This window comes from Tenrec ecaudatus, chromosome 3, assembly GCF_050624435.1.
Source record: "Tenrec ecaudatus isolate mTenEca1 chromosome 3, mTenEca1.hap1, whole genome shotgun sequence".
Taxonomy (NCBI): Eukaryota; Metazoa; Chordata; class Mammalia; order Afrosoricida; family Tenrecidae; genus Tenrec; species Tenrec ecaudatus.
The window spans coordinates 183,170,405-183,184,937 of NC_134532.1; the positions used below are offsets into that span (position 1 = coordinate 183,170,405).

The following is a 14,533-nucleotide window of genomic DNA, read 5'->3' on the forward strand; positions in this document are numbered from 1 at the left end:
GAATAGCAATGAGTTGGACCACTTTGTGGTCCATCACAGGATCTTTGGGGCCATGAGATACGGATGAGACCTTGTGAAGACTTGAGTTAGAGTACCTGAAAGCCAACTTACCTGTCACTGCTTTCTCCCTTCTCCCTACTCCCTTCTACAGAATGAAGTACATTGGCTAACTTATCTTTGGTATTTGGGTGTTATGTCCTCATCTTTCAAAAAGAAGAGGTGTAAGAAATGGTTACAGAAAGAACATTTTGACAAAACTACACTGATGAACACATTGTCAACTGTACTGTCTCAGAATGGTTAAGAGTGGCAGTAAATTTATCTAAAATTTTAATATCAGTGAAAAAATTATCACAATAATCAAAGCGTTATCCATGAATGAGAACTAGATCATCCTCTAGTGGCAGGCAAGAAGCTCAGCATGAAGCTCTGTGCTCAATTCCAATACTTGTGCTAGACTTGGCCTTCTGACCAGCATCTTCTTATTTTACTTCCTTTCACTGCTCGGTTGATAAAATGCCTTTCATTGAAATCTTCTAGAATCCTGTTAGTGAGCATAGGTGAGTTGCACATTAAAAAAAAATCTAGTGGGATGATAAACGCATCATTAGCAATACACTCTAAAAGCCTAAATCATATATTTTAAGAGGCAGGATAATATTTTGGTTGAAGTCCTAACTTCTTTCTTTTAAACCAGTTACCCTTGGGTCAGTCGACTCATGGGAACCCCATGTGTGTCAGCGCAGACCTGTGCTCCGTGGGGTTACCCATGACTGACTCTCCTGAAGCAGACTGCTCACACTTTCTTCTGAGGCATCTCTGGGTGGATTCAATCCGGCAACCTTGCGGTAAGTAGACCAGTGGTAACCATTGGCACCACCCGGGGCCTTGAAACAAAACTACTTGGTTTCAATTCCAAACCAGCCCCTGCTGACTTCGGGCTAGGTCATCAAGCTCTGTGACTCAGCTACCTCACTTAAACATTAAGAAATGACTCCTTCCTTTACAGCAGTGGTTCTCAACCTTCCTAATGCCGAGACCCTTTAATACAGTTCCTCATGTGGTGGTGACCCCCAAACATAAAATTGTTTTTATTGCTACTTCATCACTGTAATTTTGCTACTGTTATGAATCATCATGTAAATATCTGATATGCAGGATATATTTTCATTGTTACAAATTGAACATAATTAAAGCATAGTGATTAATCACAAAAACAGTATGTAATTGTAGATTGTAAAATATTTATTTCTAATGACAAATCAATGACATTTTGTCTTGAAGCATGGTATAGCATAGGTAACAGTCTTAATATAACAACAATAAACTACATTGCTACATGTTGCCACAGTATGCATAAAAATAAGCCAAAGGTCAGTGAGAAGGCTGAGATAGCTTCTTTCTCACCAGCTCAGCATATCTGCATGTGGGTGGACCTGCCTGGAGACAGATAGAGGGGCGGCGTCTCGTTGCTAAGACCATCAGAAGTATGTGTTTTCCCATGGTCTCAGACGACCCCTGTGAAAGGGTCGTTTGACCCCCAAAGGGCTCTGCTGCTTCGAAGGGTTATTCTTTCAATCAGGACCTCCCATCGTCATTCGAGGCACTGAAAAGGGGTTTGCCCTTATGACCTCATCAGTTAATATTCACCTCTGTTAGTACAATGGAATATCCTACTAGGGTTCTGGACCTTATCAATTTATAAATAAAACGATGAATGCTTACCTACTGTGGCAGATGCCGACGAGAGCAGAGATTTGCCCCAGGTCCCCCATCCTGCCCACCTTCCTCCACTCAGAGAGGACTCCGCAGCCTGCGCAAGAAACGGGAGTCACAAGGTCAGCCTCAAGGTTCATCCTTGAATGGGAAAGCACCCCGTGTTTGCAAAGAAAGGATTTAAAAAGAGAAAAAGGCCCGACTAAAGTTTCATCAGCATTACAGTTTATTACGGCCATAAAGGAGCCAACTACCCTTCCCTTCACTGCGAACTGCACTTTGGAACCTAACTACTCAGGGGTGGCTTGGGTTGAAGTGACTACAGGAGATTTCAATCAATCGAGCCCCTTCTCTCGCCGTCTGGGAGTGGCGTACAAAAACACCATGACGGGGCTGTGCGGAGGAGAAGAAATCCTGGTTTGATGGTGGTGGGGTGTGGGCGGTGTGTGTACTAGAGGGAGAATTCACAACGCCTTCATAGCCACGTTCTGGGACAGAGGAGACCTCCCCGTAGTTTCCTGGATTGTAATCTTTACAGGATCAGGTTGTTTCATGGAGCTACCGGTGGATTTGAACCATGGTTCGCTGCGGAGTGTTAACCTTTGTGTCCACGGGCTCCCGACCATAGGTTAGGCTGCAGGAATGTTTGAGAAAGTTCCCGATAACCTCTACCCAAGTGATTGAGTTTTCATAGGCCAACAAATGTGCTCTTCAAGGGAGTGTGAACTTTCAAACCTCAGCTGGGGCCAGGGGAGCTTTGGCAGAGGTAGGCGAGGTGTCTGGGAAAGCATCCATTCACTTGGAGACAGGAAATCGCAGCAGGAAGTCTTACGAAGTTAGCAGTTTTCTGAGGGCCCCTGTACTTACAATGACTCCTGTTAGTATGTGGCCCACAGGTCAGACAGTTCCCGGGCTCAGATCACTTATGTTCTTTTGCCTAGGAATTTGGAAGCAGACCTCCAAGATTCTGGTTCCATTTGGGCCGGTTGTTAAATAGATGCCCCAAACTCGGGCAATGTGGAGTGGCCATATTCTCCCCACCCTGCAGGCTAATCATGGAAGGAGACGGGCTGAGAGCAGCTGCTTGGATTCCTGACAGCATCTCAACCCTTGTTGCGGTCCTGCCTACCACGGAGTTCCCCGACATTCCCACACAGCCTCGCATCTACTTTTGGACTGCTTTGTTCACGGGATGGATCCCCAGAGCCTGCCAGGCTGTCCCGCATAGAATAAGTACTCTGTGAAAGTTACTATGATTATTAAAATGACTGAGCTTCCCTTCTTTTCTTAGGCGTGCCTTCGTTGCTGTTAGTTACAACCAGCGAGTCCTGCATGGATGACTGGACCACCGCTTCCCTTTACTAGCTGGGAACAGCACACTCCAGAAAACAAGGCAAGAACACACCAGGGCGTGGCTACTTCGAGAATTGCAGCTCTTGAGAGGGAGAGAGAGAGACTGGGCGAGACAGAGAGAGAGAGAGAGAGAGAGAGAGAGAGAGAGAGAGAGAGAGAGAGAGAGAGAGAGAGAGAGAGAGAGAGAGAGAGAGAAGTTGTTGGGGAGAAAGTGAAAGACCCCCACTGTGGGCTGTAGCTGCTCTCACACTGGACCCACCAGGCTGGCCCACCAGTCACCAACAACAACTCTCACCCACCATCTCCCACCCTTGCAGATGCGGATGAGGTTCAACAGATAAGCTTTTACTTTCAGGATAAAAGATACCATTATGGCTGGGGCCAGCTCTTCCCCCTACCTCCTACTTGCCTTGAGTATAGGCCTGGAGCCTGACACTAAGCAGCCGTGTTTCTGAACCAGTGTGACCATCTGCCTGCTCCACCCTTTTTGGTAAGTAAAAAAAAGGAAATTAACATGGTGTTTTATAAGTTATTGTATCTGTCACTAAGTAAACATCAGCTGCCCCCCATCAGTGCCGTCTACTGGTTCAGGCCAAAGGTTTCCGGACTCAACTACTTGTGTTTCACCGCCGACTCTGTCGTGCGGCGTGACCAGTGTCTCAAGCTCTTTGGAAGCCTTCATTTGCGCATTACAAAATACCAGGGCTGTTAGGAAGCTTGGAAAATAATTCACATGAAGCTGTGAGCAGAGTGTCTGGCACAGGATAAGCACACCATAAATATCAGCTAGTAATAATGAAAAAAGTACTTTTTTTCAGACTAAGAAGCAAAAAAAAAAAAAAAGCTTTGAAAGTTGGCTGACATTTCTGTCTTGAAACACTGTTAAAATGAATGGACCTACTCAGGGCTGCGTGCTTTCGTTGTCTGGCGTTTGCTTGGATTTATGAACTTCAGCAATGGCGGCCAGTGGCCATTTTACACCTGCAGGAAGGCAGATGTAGCTCAGTAATTACCACCAGTCTTGCAGGGCACAAATCACTACCTATGTGATTAGGTAAAGGTTCAGACACTTAGAGGTGACAGCTTCTGACTCAAATTTGCCATGCTTAATATGCCCTGACAGCTGGTAATTGAATAGCAAATGGAAACAAATGTTAAATGAGTCTAGAACTTCTTTGCGATGTAATCAATGACTACTTCAATGGCCTTATGAATAAAGTTCCTTTGACATTGAGATGTGCCTTCTTGATCAGCTACAAAGCATATTTGTCACCAATGACAAATGCTGACGGGACTAAAAATACACAAATGTCACATAAATACCACATTAGCTGAATGTTAAATATGTATTATAAATCTGCTTCTTCATGAACAGGGTCTCTGCGTTAAGCGGTTTTAATGTCACACATTTAGAGATTGTAGAGTTGGCAGCATGGGCCTACTCAGATCTTCAATTATGAAAACTTAAAAAACCAAGCTTGCTGGCTGTCAAGTCCATCTGATGCAGAGAGAGCCCACATGGCAAAGTGGACCTGCCCCAGAGGGTCTCCTAGGCGGAAATCTCCAGGGGAGTACACTGCCACCTCTTTCTCCCAGGGAGCAGTTGGTGCGTTCAAACTACCAGTTGGCCACACTGCACGGCCAGGGCTCCCTTCTATCACTAAAGGCAATCATCCTAAAGCTTCTCCCCCACCACCTTCCTGTGAAATCCTCACACCTTAACAGTAATTCCACAGCAGAAAACAAGCCATCAGTTCAGAACTCTATGAACGTCCTGCCCACCCAGGGACTCTCAGAAAGAAGGACCCCGCATGGTAACAGCCGATCAGACTCTGACGTGATTAAAATGGATTTCCAAACTCCTCTGGAGAGCATTCATTTAAACAACTGTAACCACTGTGTGGTCCTAAAAATATGGAAGAACGCTGGATTCAATCAGGTTCGACAAGCTTTAAAATTAAAGAGAAAAAGATTTTAGAAAATATACATATCTTAGGCTACTGTCAAATTTAAAGATATCATCATATAGAAAAACAAACGCCACCAAAACATTTCTAAATCTTAGAATTCCACAGAACACACGGTACTAAACACTTCGATGGAAGATAATGTACCTATCGTGAGATAAAAGATCAACCTACTTGGCTTAGTCCTTGAATTGATGGGGAATCAATTATTTGCATAACTTGCATTCAGGGATGTGAAACATGTGAGCTCTGAGACCCAATCCTTCTTGCTTTTCATACGGGAGACCTGGCTCTGATTCCCAACCTGGGTGTGATTCCCAAGCAAAGCAAAGCTTCAACTGCTGTTACTACCTATGGGTCTGTGGAGACCTGCTTGTTGCTATGATGCTATGTTTCAGCGGAGCGTCCAGATTAGGGTGGAGTAGGAAGAAAGGACTATGATCGCTTCCAAAACCCTGTCAGCGAAAACCCTTTGGGTCGCAGCAGAACCCTGTCTGAGGAGCAGACAGTTTTGTTATGCGGTGCACTGCACCATAACTCCATGAGCTGGAGCCAACAAGGACAAGAGCAACTCATGACACAGGGACTCAAGAGGGGGACTTAGTATGACAACTGGGAGGATGCTAATTGCTTTGAGTGCCTGGAGCTCTGGTGTCCATGCTCTGTCAAATTATCTGGGTGAATATGACATCAATTATCTTCTGGTATGGCTCTTTCCTCTGGGGTGTGCACCATCCAACTCTGGGAAGACTGGACATTAAGCAGAGAATGGCTTACAGCAGCAAAGTCATGCAATTATGATCCCTCATCCCTCCGACACCACAGCAAGACTTCAGGAGTCACCGTCCCAGGAAACCAGCCTCGCCAAGGGCATCAGTGGCTTCCCTTGTGCAAAGCCCCTGGACTCACGGCAGTCCTCTTGTCGCTTGACCTCTCAGTGGCATCTAACGTCCAACAGTTTCGCATCCTTAAAGCACGCTATTCCTAGGACCTCTGTGCCCTCTCCGAGTTTTCCTGCTTCTTTAGCCTCATCAAGGGTCTCTGGTGACACAGTGGGCCATACATTTGCTTGCTCACCACCAAGCCGCAGCTCGGACCCCGAGTCCCCCTTCTGGAGGCTTTCTGCTCCCATCAAGATTTACCAGAAAGAAAAGCCACAGGGACAGTTCTACTCTGCCCTGTAGGGTCACTATGAGGTAGAACTGACTCGATGGCAATACACAGTTAGCATCATAATTTCACTTACTAATGTTAGAATGCGTCTTCACACCTACTGCCATGTTATGTGTCCTCCTTAGGTGAAGTCAAATCCAAATGTTGCCAATAAAATGCACATACGTTGGGGGTGGTCAGCTGGCATTCTATCTAGTCACAGTTCAGAGGCAGGTATTTCTACCATCTGTTTGTATCTCCACCCACGCCTGACGCTTTGCAATTAGTGTTCTGAGGGCGCAGAGAGAGGTTTTAATTGGTAAACATAGCGGGCTGTTAGTAAGCATTGTGAATGTCTGAAAAGGTTCTCGATGGTGAAATTAAAGGTGGTCAAAATTTGTTGTCAAACTACTATACTCTTTCTACTATGACATGCACAGAGTATCAGAAAGGATCTTATCCTGTCCTAAATAAAGAGGATGCTAAGTTGGAATTAGGAACTAGGCTGTCATAGTGGTTATGAGTTAAGCTACTAACCACAAGGTCAGCAGTTCAAAACCACCAGCCAGACTGCAAGAGAAAGAGGATGCTTTCTACTCCCATTAAGAGTTGTTGTTAGAAAAATCATGTCATTGCTAATGAGGGGGGAGTATGGAGTGGAGACCCAAATCCCATCTGTAGGCAATGGGACATCCCCCTTCAGAAGGGTCATGGGGAGGAGATGAGCCAGTCAGGGTGCAGTATAGCACTGATAAAACATACAATTTTCCTCTAGTTCTTTAATGCTTCCTCCAGACCCCTCAATATCATGACCTCAATTCTACCTAACAAATATGGGTACACCAGAGGATGTGCACTGGTATATATCAGAGCTGGAAACACAGGGAATCCAGGACAAATAAACTTCTCAGGACCAATAATGAGTAGCGATACCAGGAGGGGAAGGGGAAGGTGGGGGAGAATGGGGAACCGATCACAATGATCTACCTAGAACCCTCTCCCTGGGGGGGGGCATACAACAGAAAGTGGGTGAAGGGAGACATCGGACAGTGTAAGACATGAGAAAAAAAAAGATAAATCATCAGTGGTTCATGAGGGAGGGAGGGAGGGCGGGAGAGGGAGGGGAAAATGAGGTGCTGATACCAAGAGCTCAAGTAGAAAGAAAGTGTTTTGAGAATGATGAGGGCAACAAAGGTACAAATGTGCTTGACACCATGGAAGGATGTGTGGATTGTGATAAGAGTTGTACGAGCCCCCAATAAAATGATCTGGGAAAAAAAAGTTGTTGTTAGGTGCCATTAAGTCAGTTCTGGCCCATAGCACAACACAACGAAGCACTGCCCGGTCCTGCCCATCCTCACAAATCGTTCCTGTGCCTGAGCCCACTGTTACAGCCACTGTGTCCGTCCATCTCCCCGAGGGCCTTCTTTTTCACCGCTCCTCCACTTTACCAAACGCGACGTCCTTCTCCTGACAATGTGTCCAAAGTGCAGAAGAAGTCTCACATCCCTGCCTCTAGGGAGCGCTCTGGGCTGTCTTCCTCCAATATAGATGTCAGCCGTGCCCCACCAGCAAACGGAGACCTCAGCGACTCCGCTCTCCCAGGTTTTACCGGACTCGAGCCACCACCATGGTAGACTCCCGCCAAGAAACCCTCTCAGTCACACTTGGAATGCTCTCAGACTTGAGGGGGCCACCTGCTGGCTGTTATCTTGGACAATGTTCTGTTCCCTTTGTTCAGGCTTTCAGTCTTTGAAAATGCTTCCAGAGCTCTGCATAAGGTGCTCGGCGGCTTCTTCCTCCGAGGCAGGGAGTTCCCGAGTAATTGTCATGCATCCCGATCTCACGCTTGATCTAGATTGGACTGAAAAAGCTGGGAAAACTCAATTTCTTCATCGCTGGCTTTCGCGGTTTGTGTGTAGAGCTGAAGCAGCAGATGTATTAGCTGGGCCTCTTTGCGGGGTATAGATAGCCTCCTACCACTGACACCACGGTAATCGGGACTGGATCTTGACAGGTTCTTTCAGATGACGAATGTGTCACCACCGCTCTGGAATTTGTCACTACAGGCATAATAAACCAGATAACGGTTTGACTCAAAATGGCCCATCCCAGTCCGTTCCAGTTTGCCAACGCCTCAGATATTGCTCTTTATGTGTTCTATTTCATTTTGGCTGACTTCCAATTTTCCTAGATTCACACTTTGGTGTGTTCAATGTGCAGATCAGTAATGGGTACCTGCAGCTGTTTCTTCTCATGTTGCGACATACGCCATCAGCAAATGACAGTCCTGAAAGCCTGGCCCGCGCGTGTCACTCAGAAGGTGGCAGCTCTGTCTTCCCCAGCCATGTTTTGAGTGCCTGTCCCCCGAGGGTTCACTTTCCAGCACTGTCTCTGACTAAAGGTTGTCAGTGGTGAATCCATCAGGACTGGACCGCCTGTTTCTTCTTTCTTGCCTTTCGTGGACTGGAAGCTCTGCTGACACCTGGTCACCATGGATGACCCTGCAGGTTTTGGAAACCCCAGTGGCATACATAGCTTGCAGCATGCCAGCAACACAACGCCATCACACACCAACAAATGGGCAGGTCCGGGAAGGCGTAGAAGGGGGAAGTACACAGAACTGGAGGGAACACTCGACAGTGGGCAGGAGGAAGAAAATCTGCCCCCAGTGTGAACTGCCTGCTGTCCCTTCCTCTTTGGCTCCCCGGAGAGTCATTTTATGTCGCATAAATAGTCTACTCTTCCCTTTCTGATGGAGCCAGGTGGCACAGCGGTAATGGAGTTGGGCGGTGCTATCTGCAAGACCAGCACTTTGAAACCACCAGCCACTCTGCAGGAGAAAGACAAGACTTTCTACTCCTATGAAGAGGCAGAGCTGGGAATTCACCGGGGCAGTTGGACCTTATCCTGTAGGGTTGTTATGAGTCAGCATCAACTCATTGACAGTGCATGTAGAGCTGTTCTGTGGGGAAGGACAAGAATCAACAAGTGACAGTCTACATTTTCCATTGAGAAAAGTTTTCGTGATGATTCAGTGAGCATTTGGGGATTTCCCCTTCTCCGTAATTGGCTTTATCGATGTTGGACACCGTTGTCTTGTCAGCTGCCATCCAGTGGCCTCTGACTCATGGCGACCCATCTACAGCAGAACATAACACTGGCTAGTCCTGTGCTGTCTTCATGCCCACTGTCTTTGCTGTTATCCATCTCACTGGGGTTTCCCTTACTTTGACTGGCCCTCCACTTTACCAAACACGTCAGGAGAACCCAGCTTAGACGGTCGTATTGCTGTGACCCAGGCTACTAATCAGGGGATGGAAGCCTGTCTTATCCCCCAGAGAGAATAGGGTAAAAAGATGGGGGGGGGAGGGGGAGAGGGGGAGGAGGAGGAGGAGGAGGAGGAGGAGGGGGAGGAGTGGGAGGAAGAGTGGGAGCGGATTCTGCTTGTGGCTCCAGAAGGGTATGCGAGGATAAAACCGCAATCTGAATGTCTGTCTGCCATCTGCTTCACTAACGATGACCCAAACCCACCGCTGACACGTCGATTCTGACTCACGGGGACCCTAGTGGACGGAGCAGAGCTGACCTATAGGGTTTCTTAGGCTGTAAGCCTTTGCACAAGCAGACTGCCATATCCTTCTCCTATGGAATGGCTGGTGGGTTCAAACTGTCTACCTTTCCATTAGCAACATGGCACTTCACCACCACATCAGTCTTAGAAAGCCTGGCCGGAGGGGGTGGGGGGGGTGGGCGGCAGTTCTACTCTGTTCTGTAGGGTTTCTAGAGTAGGAATCAACTAGGCAGCAACAAGTTCGGTTTTGATGCTACTACATGTGGACGTTAAACAGAAAAAAGGAAGACGGGAAGAGCATTAATGCCTTTGATCTATCGTGCTGGGGAAGAACAATGGCTACGCTGGGCAGTGCCAGAAGGGCAGACAGACGAGCCGTAGAAGACAGACAGCCGGCATGTTCTTTAGGACTCCATGACTTCAACTTGCTTACTTTGGACACATCACCAGGAAAGTCCCATCCTTAGCAAGGACAGCATGGTTGGGAAAGTAGTCGTCGTCGTTAGGTACCATCAAGCTGGTTCCGACTCATAACGACCCTCTACACAACAGAACACAACACCTCTAGTCCTGCGCCATCCTCACAACTGTATGTTTCAGCCCCTCGTGACAGCCGCCAGGTCAGTCCATCTCATCAAGGGTCTTGCTCATAAAGCACAGGGTCCCCAAATAGGAGGGAAACCGTCAGTGGCATGGATTGACACCTGAGCTGCAACAATGTGTGCAAACATGGCAAAGCTCCTGAAGAAGGCACAACTGAGTCAAGTTTCCCCGTGTCACCCCTAAGGTCATGAGCTGGAGCTGACTTGATGGCCACTCACAACAAAAACAGGATTACGAACAATAAGAACACAAGGACACAAATGTCACTGTCCTAAGTAAGTGCTCTCGTCTGTGTCTTCTCTCACCCCCACACACATTTTTGTGCTGACGGGGATGAGGATATACTATATTTTGAGCCAGTAAGCCCCATCGGCAAGACTTTAGCACAAAGCTCTGCATGTGGTACCTATAGGTAAGAATTCAGGATGAAGTGGATGGAAGGAACCGCTCCTACCAGAAGATTCTGTTCCTTCAGGGGAATTTCGGATCCAGGTTCTGCCTCAAGGCTGACAGAGTCGACGCACTCGGCAAGTGTGTCTTCAGTCACTTCTCCGTGGAAGGGGCACTCTCCGGGCTGCTCAGGGTGACTGGTGTCAGCTGTCTCTGCACTCTCCACAGCTGCATGTTCACACACATCTGCTCTGGGGTCAGCTGGCGTTGGCTCCTTCAAAATCGTAGCTGACTCACAGTGCCCTTCAGCATCAGCGGGTAAGGAATCATTGCTGGGCGTCTCTGTAATTTCGGCTTGGCCTCCAGGGGCTAAGGTGTCACTGCCATGATCAGACATTTTAATATCTGTGCAACACAAGGAGAAACACACACGTTAGGTTTTCATTTGAATTGCTAAACTGTAATCCCAAATGATAAATAATTAGATTAAGCGGAGGGGGAACTGTGAGGACTAAGGTGTGGCCCAGCTAAGCCAAGGCATTTTCAATCACCTCACATGCAAGTGAGAGTTGGACACTGAGTGAGGAAGAATGGATGCATTTGACTTAGGGTGCTGGTGAAGAATGCTGAAAGCACCACATCTGTCTTGGAAGAAGTAAGCACAGCCAGAATGCTCCGTAGAAGCAAGGCTAGTGAGACTTTGGTCAGGTTGTGAGGCAAGAGCTGCCCTGGAGAAGGACCACGCTTGGTAAGGTGGAGGGACAGTGAAAAAGAGGAAGGCCCTCAGCAAGACGGGCTGACACCGGGGCTGCAACAATGGGCTCAGACACAACAACCGTGCGATGGTGCAGGGCCGGGCAGTGCTTCATTCTGCTGTACCCAGGATCACTAGGATTTGGGAGGGACTCAATGCTACGTAACAGCAGCAGGGGTAAACGTTCTTCTGTAAATAAAACACTTAGAACAACAATGGCGTCGAATCCCCGGTGACTGTGAATGTTTACCTCAGACAGCAAGAGCGATATGGCAACGTGGATGCAGTGAAGGGTTTTGAGATAAGAGGAAATTTGGGATAATCCAGATGGGCCCTAATTGTAATCACAGGTGTCTTTATGCGAGGAAGGTAGAGGGAGATTTGATGATGACGAGAGAAGGGTAATATGATAGTATATGCAGAGATTGAGTAATGTGAAAATAATGGGGCTACAAGCCCAGGAAGACAGGTAGCTATTAGGAGGTGAGAACAAGCAAAGCATTCTTCCCTTAAATTCTGTAGAAGGAGCCAGGGCCGTCAACACCTTGACTTGAGCCCAGCCAAACCCATGGCCATCGAGTTGTTTCAGACTCGTAGTGGTCCTGTACAGGGTTTCTGAGTCTCTAACTCTTTTCATGGAGCAGACGGCCTCAGCTTTCTCACCTGGAGTGGCAAGCAGGTTTGGACCACTGACCTTGCAGTTAACTAATGCACAGCATGGTGAAACTAATTTTGGACTCTGACTTTCAGAACTGTCAAGAGAATAAATTTAGGTGTTTCAAGTTTCCAGCTTTGTGGCAATTTGTTATAAGAGCAATAGGAAATAAAGACAAACATATAGTCCTAGCTTTAAAGTTTTGTGGATTGCTTACTGGACATGATTAAACAAAACACACACACACAACACCTCACTGCCATTGAGTACATTTTGACTCATAGTGATCCTATAGGACAGAGTAGAATGGTCCTGTGGGTTTCCGAGACTATAAATCTTTAAGAGAATAGAAAGCCTCAGCTTTCTCAATAGTCAAGAAGGGATGTGTGCAAGGGAGTTGAGAACATTGTCGATGCAATTACCTGCTCTCACTTTATTAATTATATTTTCAGCATTACGATAAGTCTCCGGGTGGTCTAAGAGGTTACACCCCGGCTACTGGGTGGAAGGATGGAGATTTGAAAGGTCACAGCCTTGGAAAACTCAGGGAGTTCTACTCTGCACACACTGGGTCACCGTGAGTTGAAACGGATTTGATGGAAGCTAACAAGAAAACTAGCATGAGTCTAAGCATAGGAGGGACTTGAGAGCTAACAACAACAAAACCAGTTTAGCTTAGCGATGGTGTCAGAGTCCCACAAAGATAGACAGACAGACATGTGCCATGCTGGATCAACAGCAATCCCTTGGTGAAGGCCTGGCTCTGGCTGAGCAATAGGAGAGATAAGAAAACACAAGAATAAAATGAAAGTAAAATAAATTAGCTATGTCGCCATTTCCAAGTAACCTTCAGGACAGTATACTTTTCTTGAAACCTTCAAGTTACTGATAGCATCCAGAACATTGTTGCTCAACCTGACCTTCTGTGAAGGCAAGGAAGCTCTATCTCTGCACTGCCCAATGTAGCAGCCACTAGCCAATGTGGCGATTTAGCTCCGGAAATGTGGCGAGTGTAATGGAGGAGCTGAATTTCATTTTGTGTTTTATTTTAAATAACTTAAATTTTTACATAGCTACCCGTGGCAAAAGGCTCCTTTCTAAATGGGTTAGTTCAAGAAAATTAGGTTGATTAGGCTAAAATGAAGATACAGTGTTTTCAGTGTACACTAAGTCAAGTTTCAGACAAATCAGTGGGTACTTTCGTTTACCAACTGGTCAAATCCCAGGTTGCTCCTAAAACCACAGTACATGAAGTCATTTATCATTCTGGCCACATGGGGCCAAGCTGGGAACTCACGTGTCTCATGCTAACCACTGGTCCATTCAGAAAGTTCTTCTCCAACGCTATTTTTCTTTGCTCATATTAGTCTCATCCTGGGTAAATCCCATTCCTGCATCAGGTTCATACATGACTTCTCTCAAACATAGACTTCGAATCCATCAGAGAAGCTGGATTATATGAAGTGTGGCACCAGGTTTGGAGGAAGGCTTATTAACAACCTGCGGTATGCAGATGAGACAACCTGGCTTGCTGAAAGTGAGGAGGACGTGAAGCACTTGCTGGTGAAGCCAGAGGATTATAACGTGCAGTATGGGTTACAAGTCAATGTAAGCAAGACCAAAATCCTCACAACTGAACCAATATAACATCATGATAAATGGAGAAAGGGTGAAGTTGTCAAGGATCTTGTCTTGCTTGGATCCACAAGCAATGCTATGGAAGCAGCAGTCAAGAGCTCAAAAGACATACTGAATTAGGTAAATATGCTGCCCGAGACCTCTATTTAGAGTAATGAAGATCATGGATGTTTTGTTGCGGACTAAGATGAGCCTGACCCAAGCCATGATAGTCTCCACTGCAACATATGCATGTGAAAGTTGGACACTGAAGAACGTAGAGGGAAGAATGGATGCATTTGAATTGTGGTTGCTGGAGATGATTGAAAGTACCGTGACTGCTGAAAGGACAAAACCCATTCTGTCTCAGAAGATATAAGGCCAGAGTGCTCCTTAGATGCATGGATGGCAAGATTTTGTTTCACATAATTTGGACATGTTGTCAGGAGACCAGTCCCTGGAGAAGGACATCATGTTTGGTAACGTGGAGGGGATGTGAAAGAGGCATGCCCTCGAGGAGATGGACTGACACGGTGGCTGCATCAATGCACTCAGGCACAAGAACAACTGTGAGGATCGGGCAGGACTGTACACGGTTTTAATCTCACTGCTGTGTACGGCCACTATGGGTCGGAGCCGTCTTGATGACACCTAACTACAATCCATGGAGACGGATGGCTTCCTGGGCTAAAGGGAGGGGAATGGGATGCGACCACTGGTGGCATGGGGCTTCTTCAGAAGCTGAGGTTCTA

The 14,533-nt window shown here is 46.8% G+C and overlaps 1 protein-coding gene across 2 annotated transcripts in view; it reads right to left on the reverse strand.

Annotated features, from left to right (window-relative positions):
* Nucleotides 1-14,533, reverse strand: part of FAM114A1 (family with sequence similarity 114 member A1) — an 81,518-nt gene that overhangs the window by 58,301 nt on the left and 8,684 nt on the right. For both annotated transcript variants that reach the window (XM_075544438.1, XM_075544437.1), the window contains exons 2-3: nucleotides 10,820-11,160; nucleotides 1,726-1,813 (exon numbers count right to left, since the gene is read on the reverse strand). In XM_075544438.1, the coding sequence (XP_075400553.1) occupies nucleotides 1,726-1,813; nucleotides 10,820-11,152 (421 nt within the window). In that variant the 5' untranslated portion in view covers nucleotides 11,153-11,160. The remainder of the gene's footprint in view (nucleotides 1-1,725; nucleotides 1,814-10,819; nucleotides 11,161-14,533) is intronic.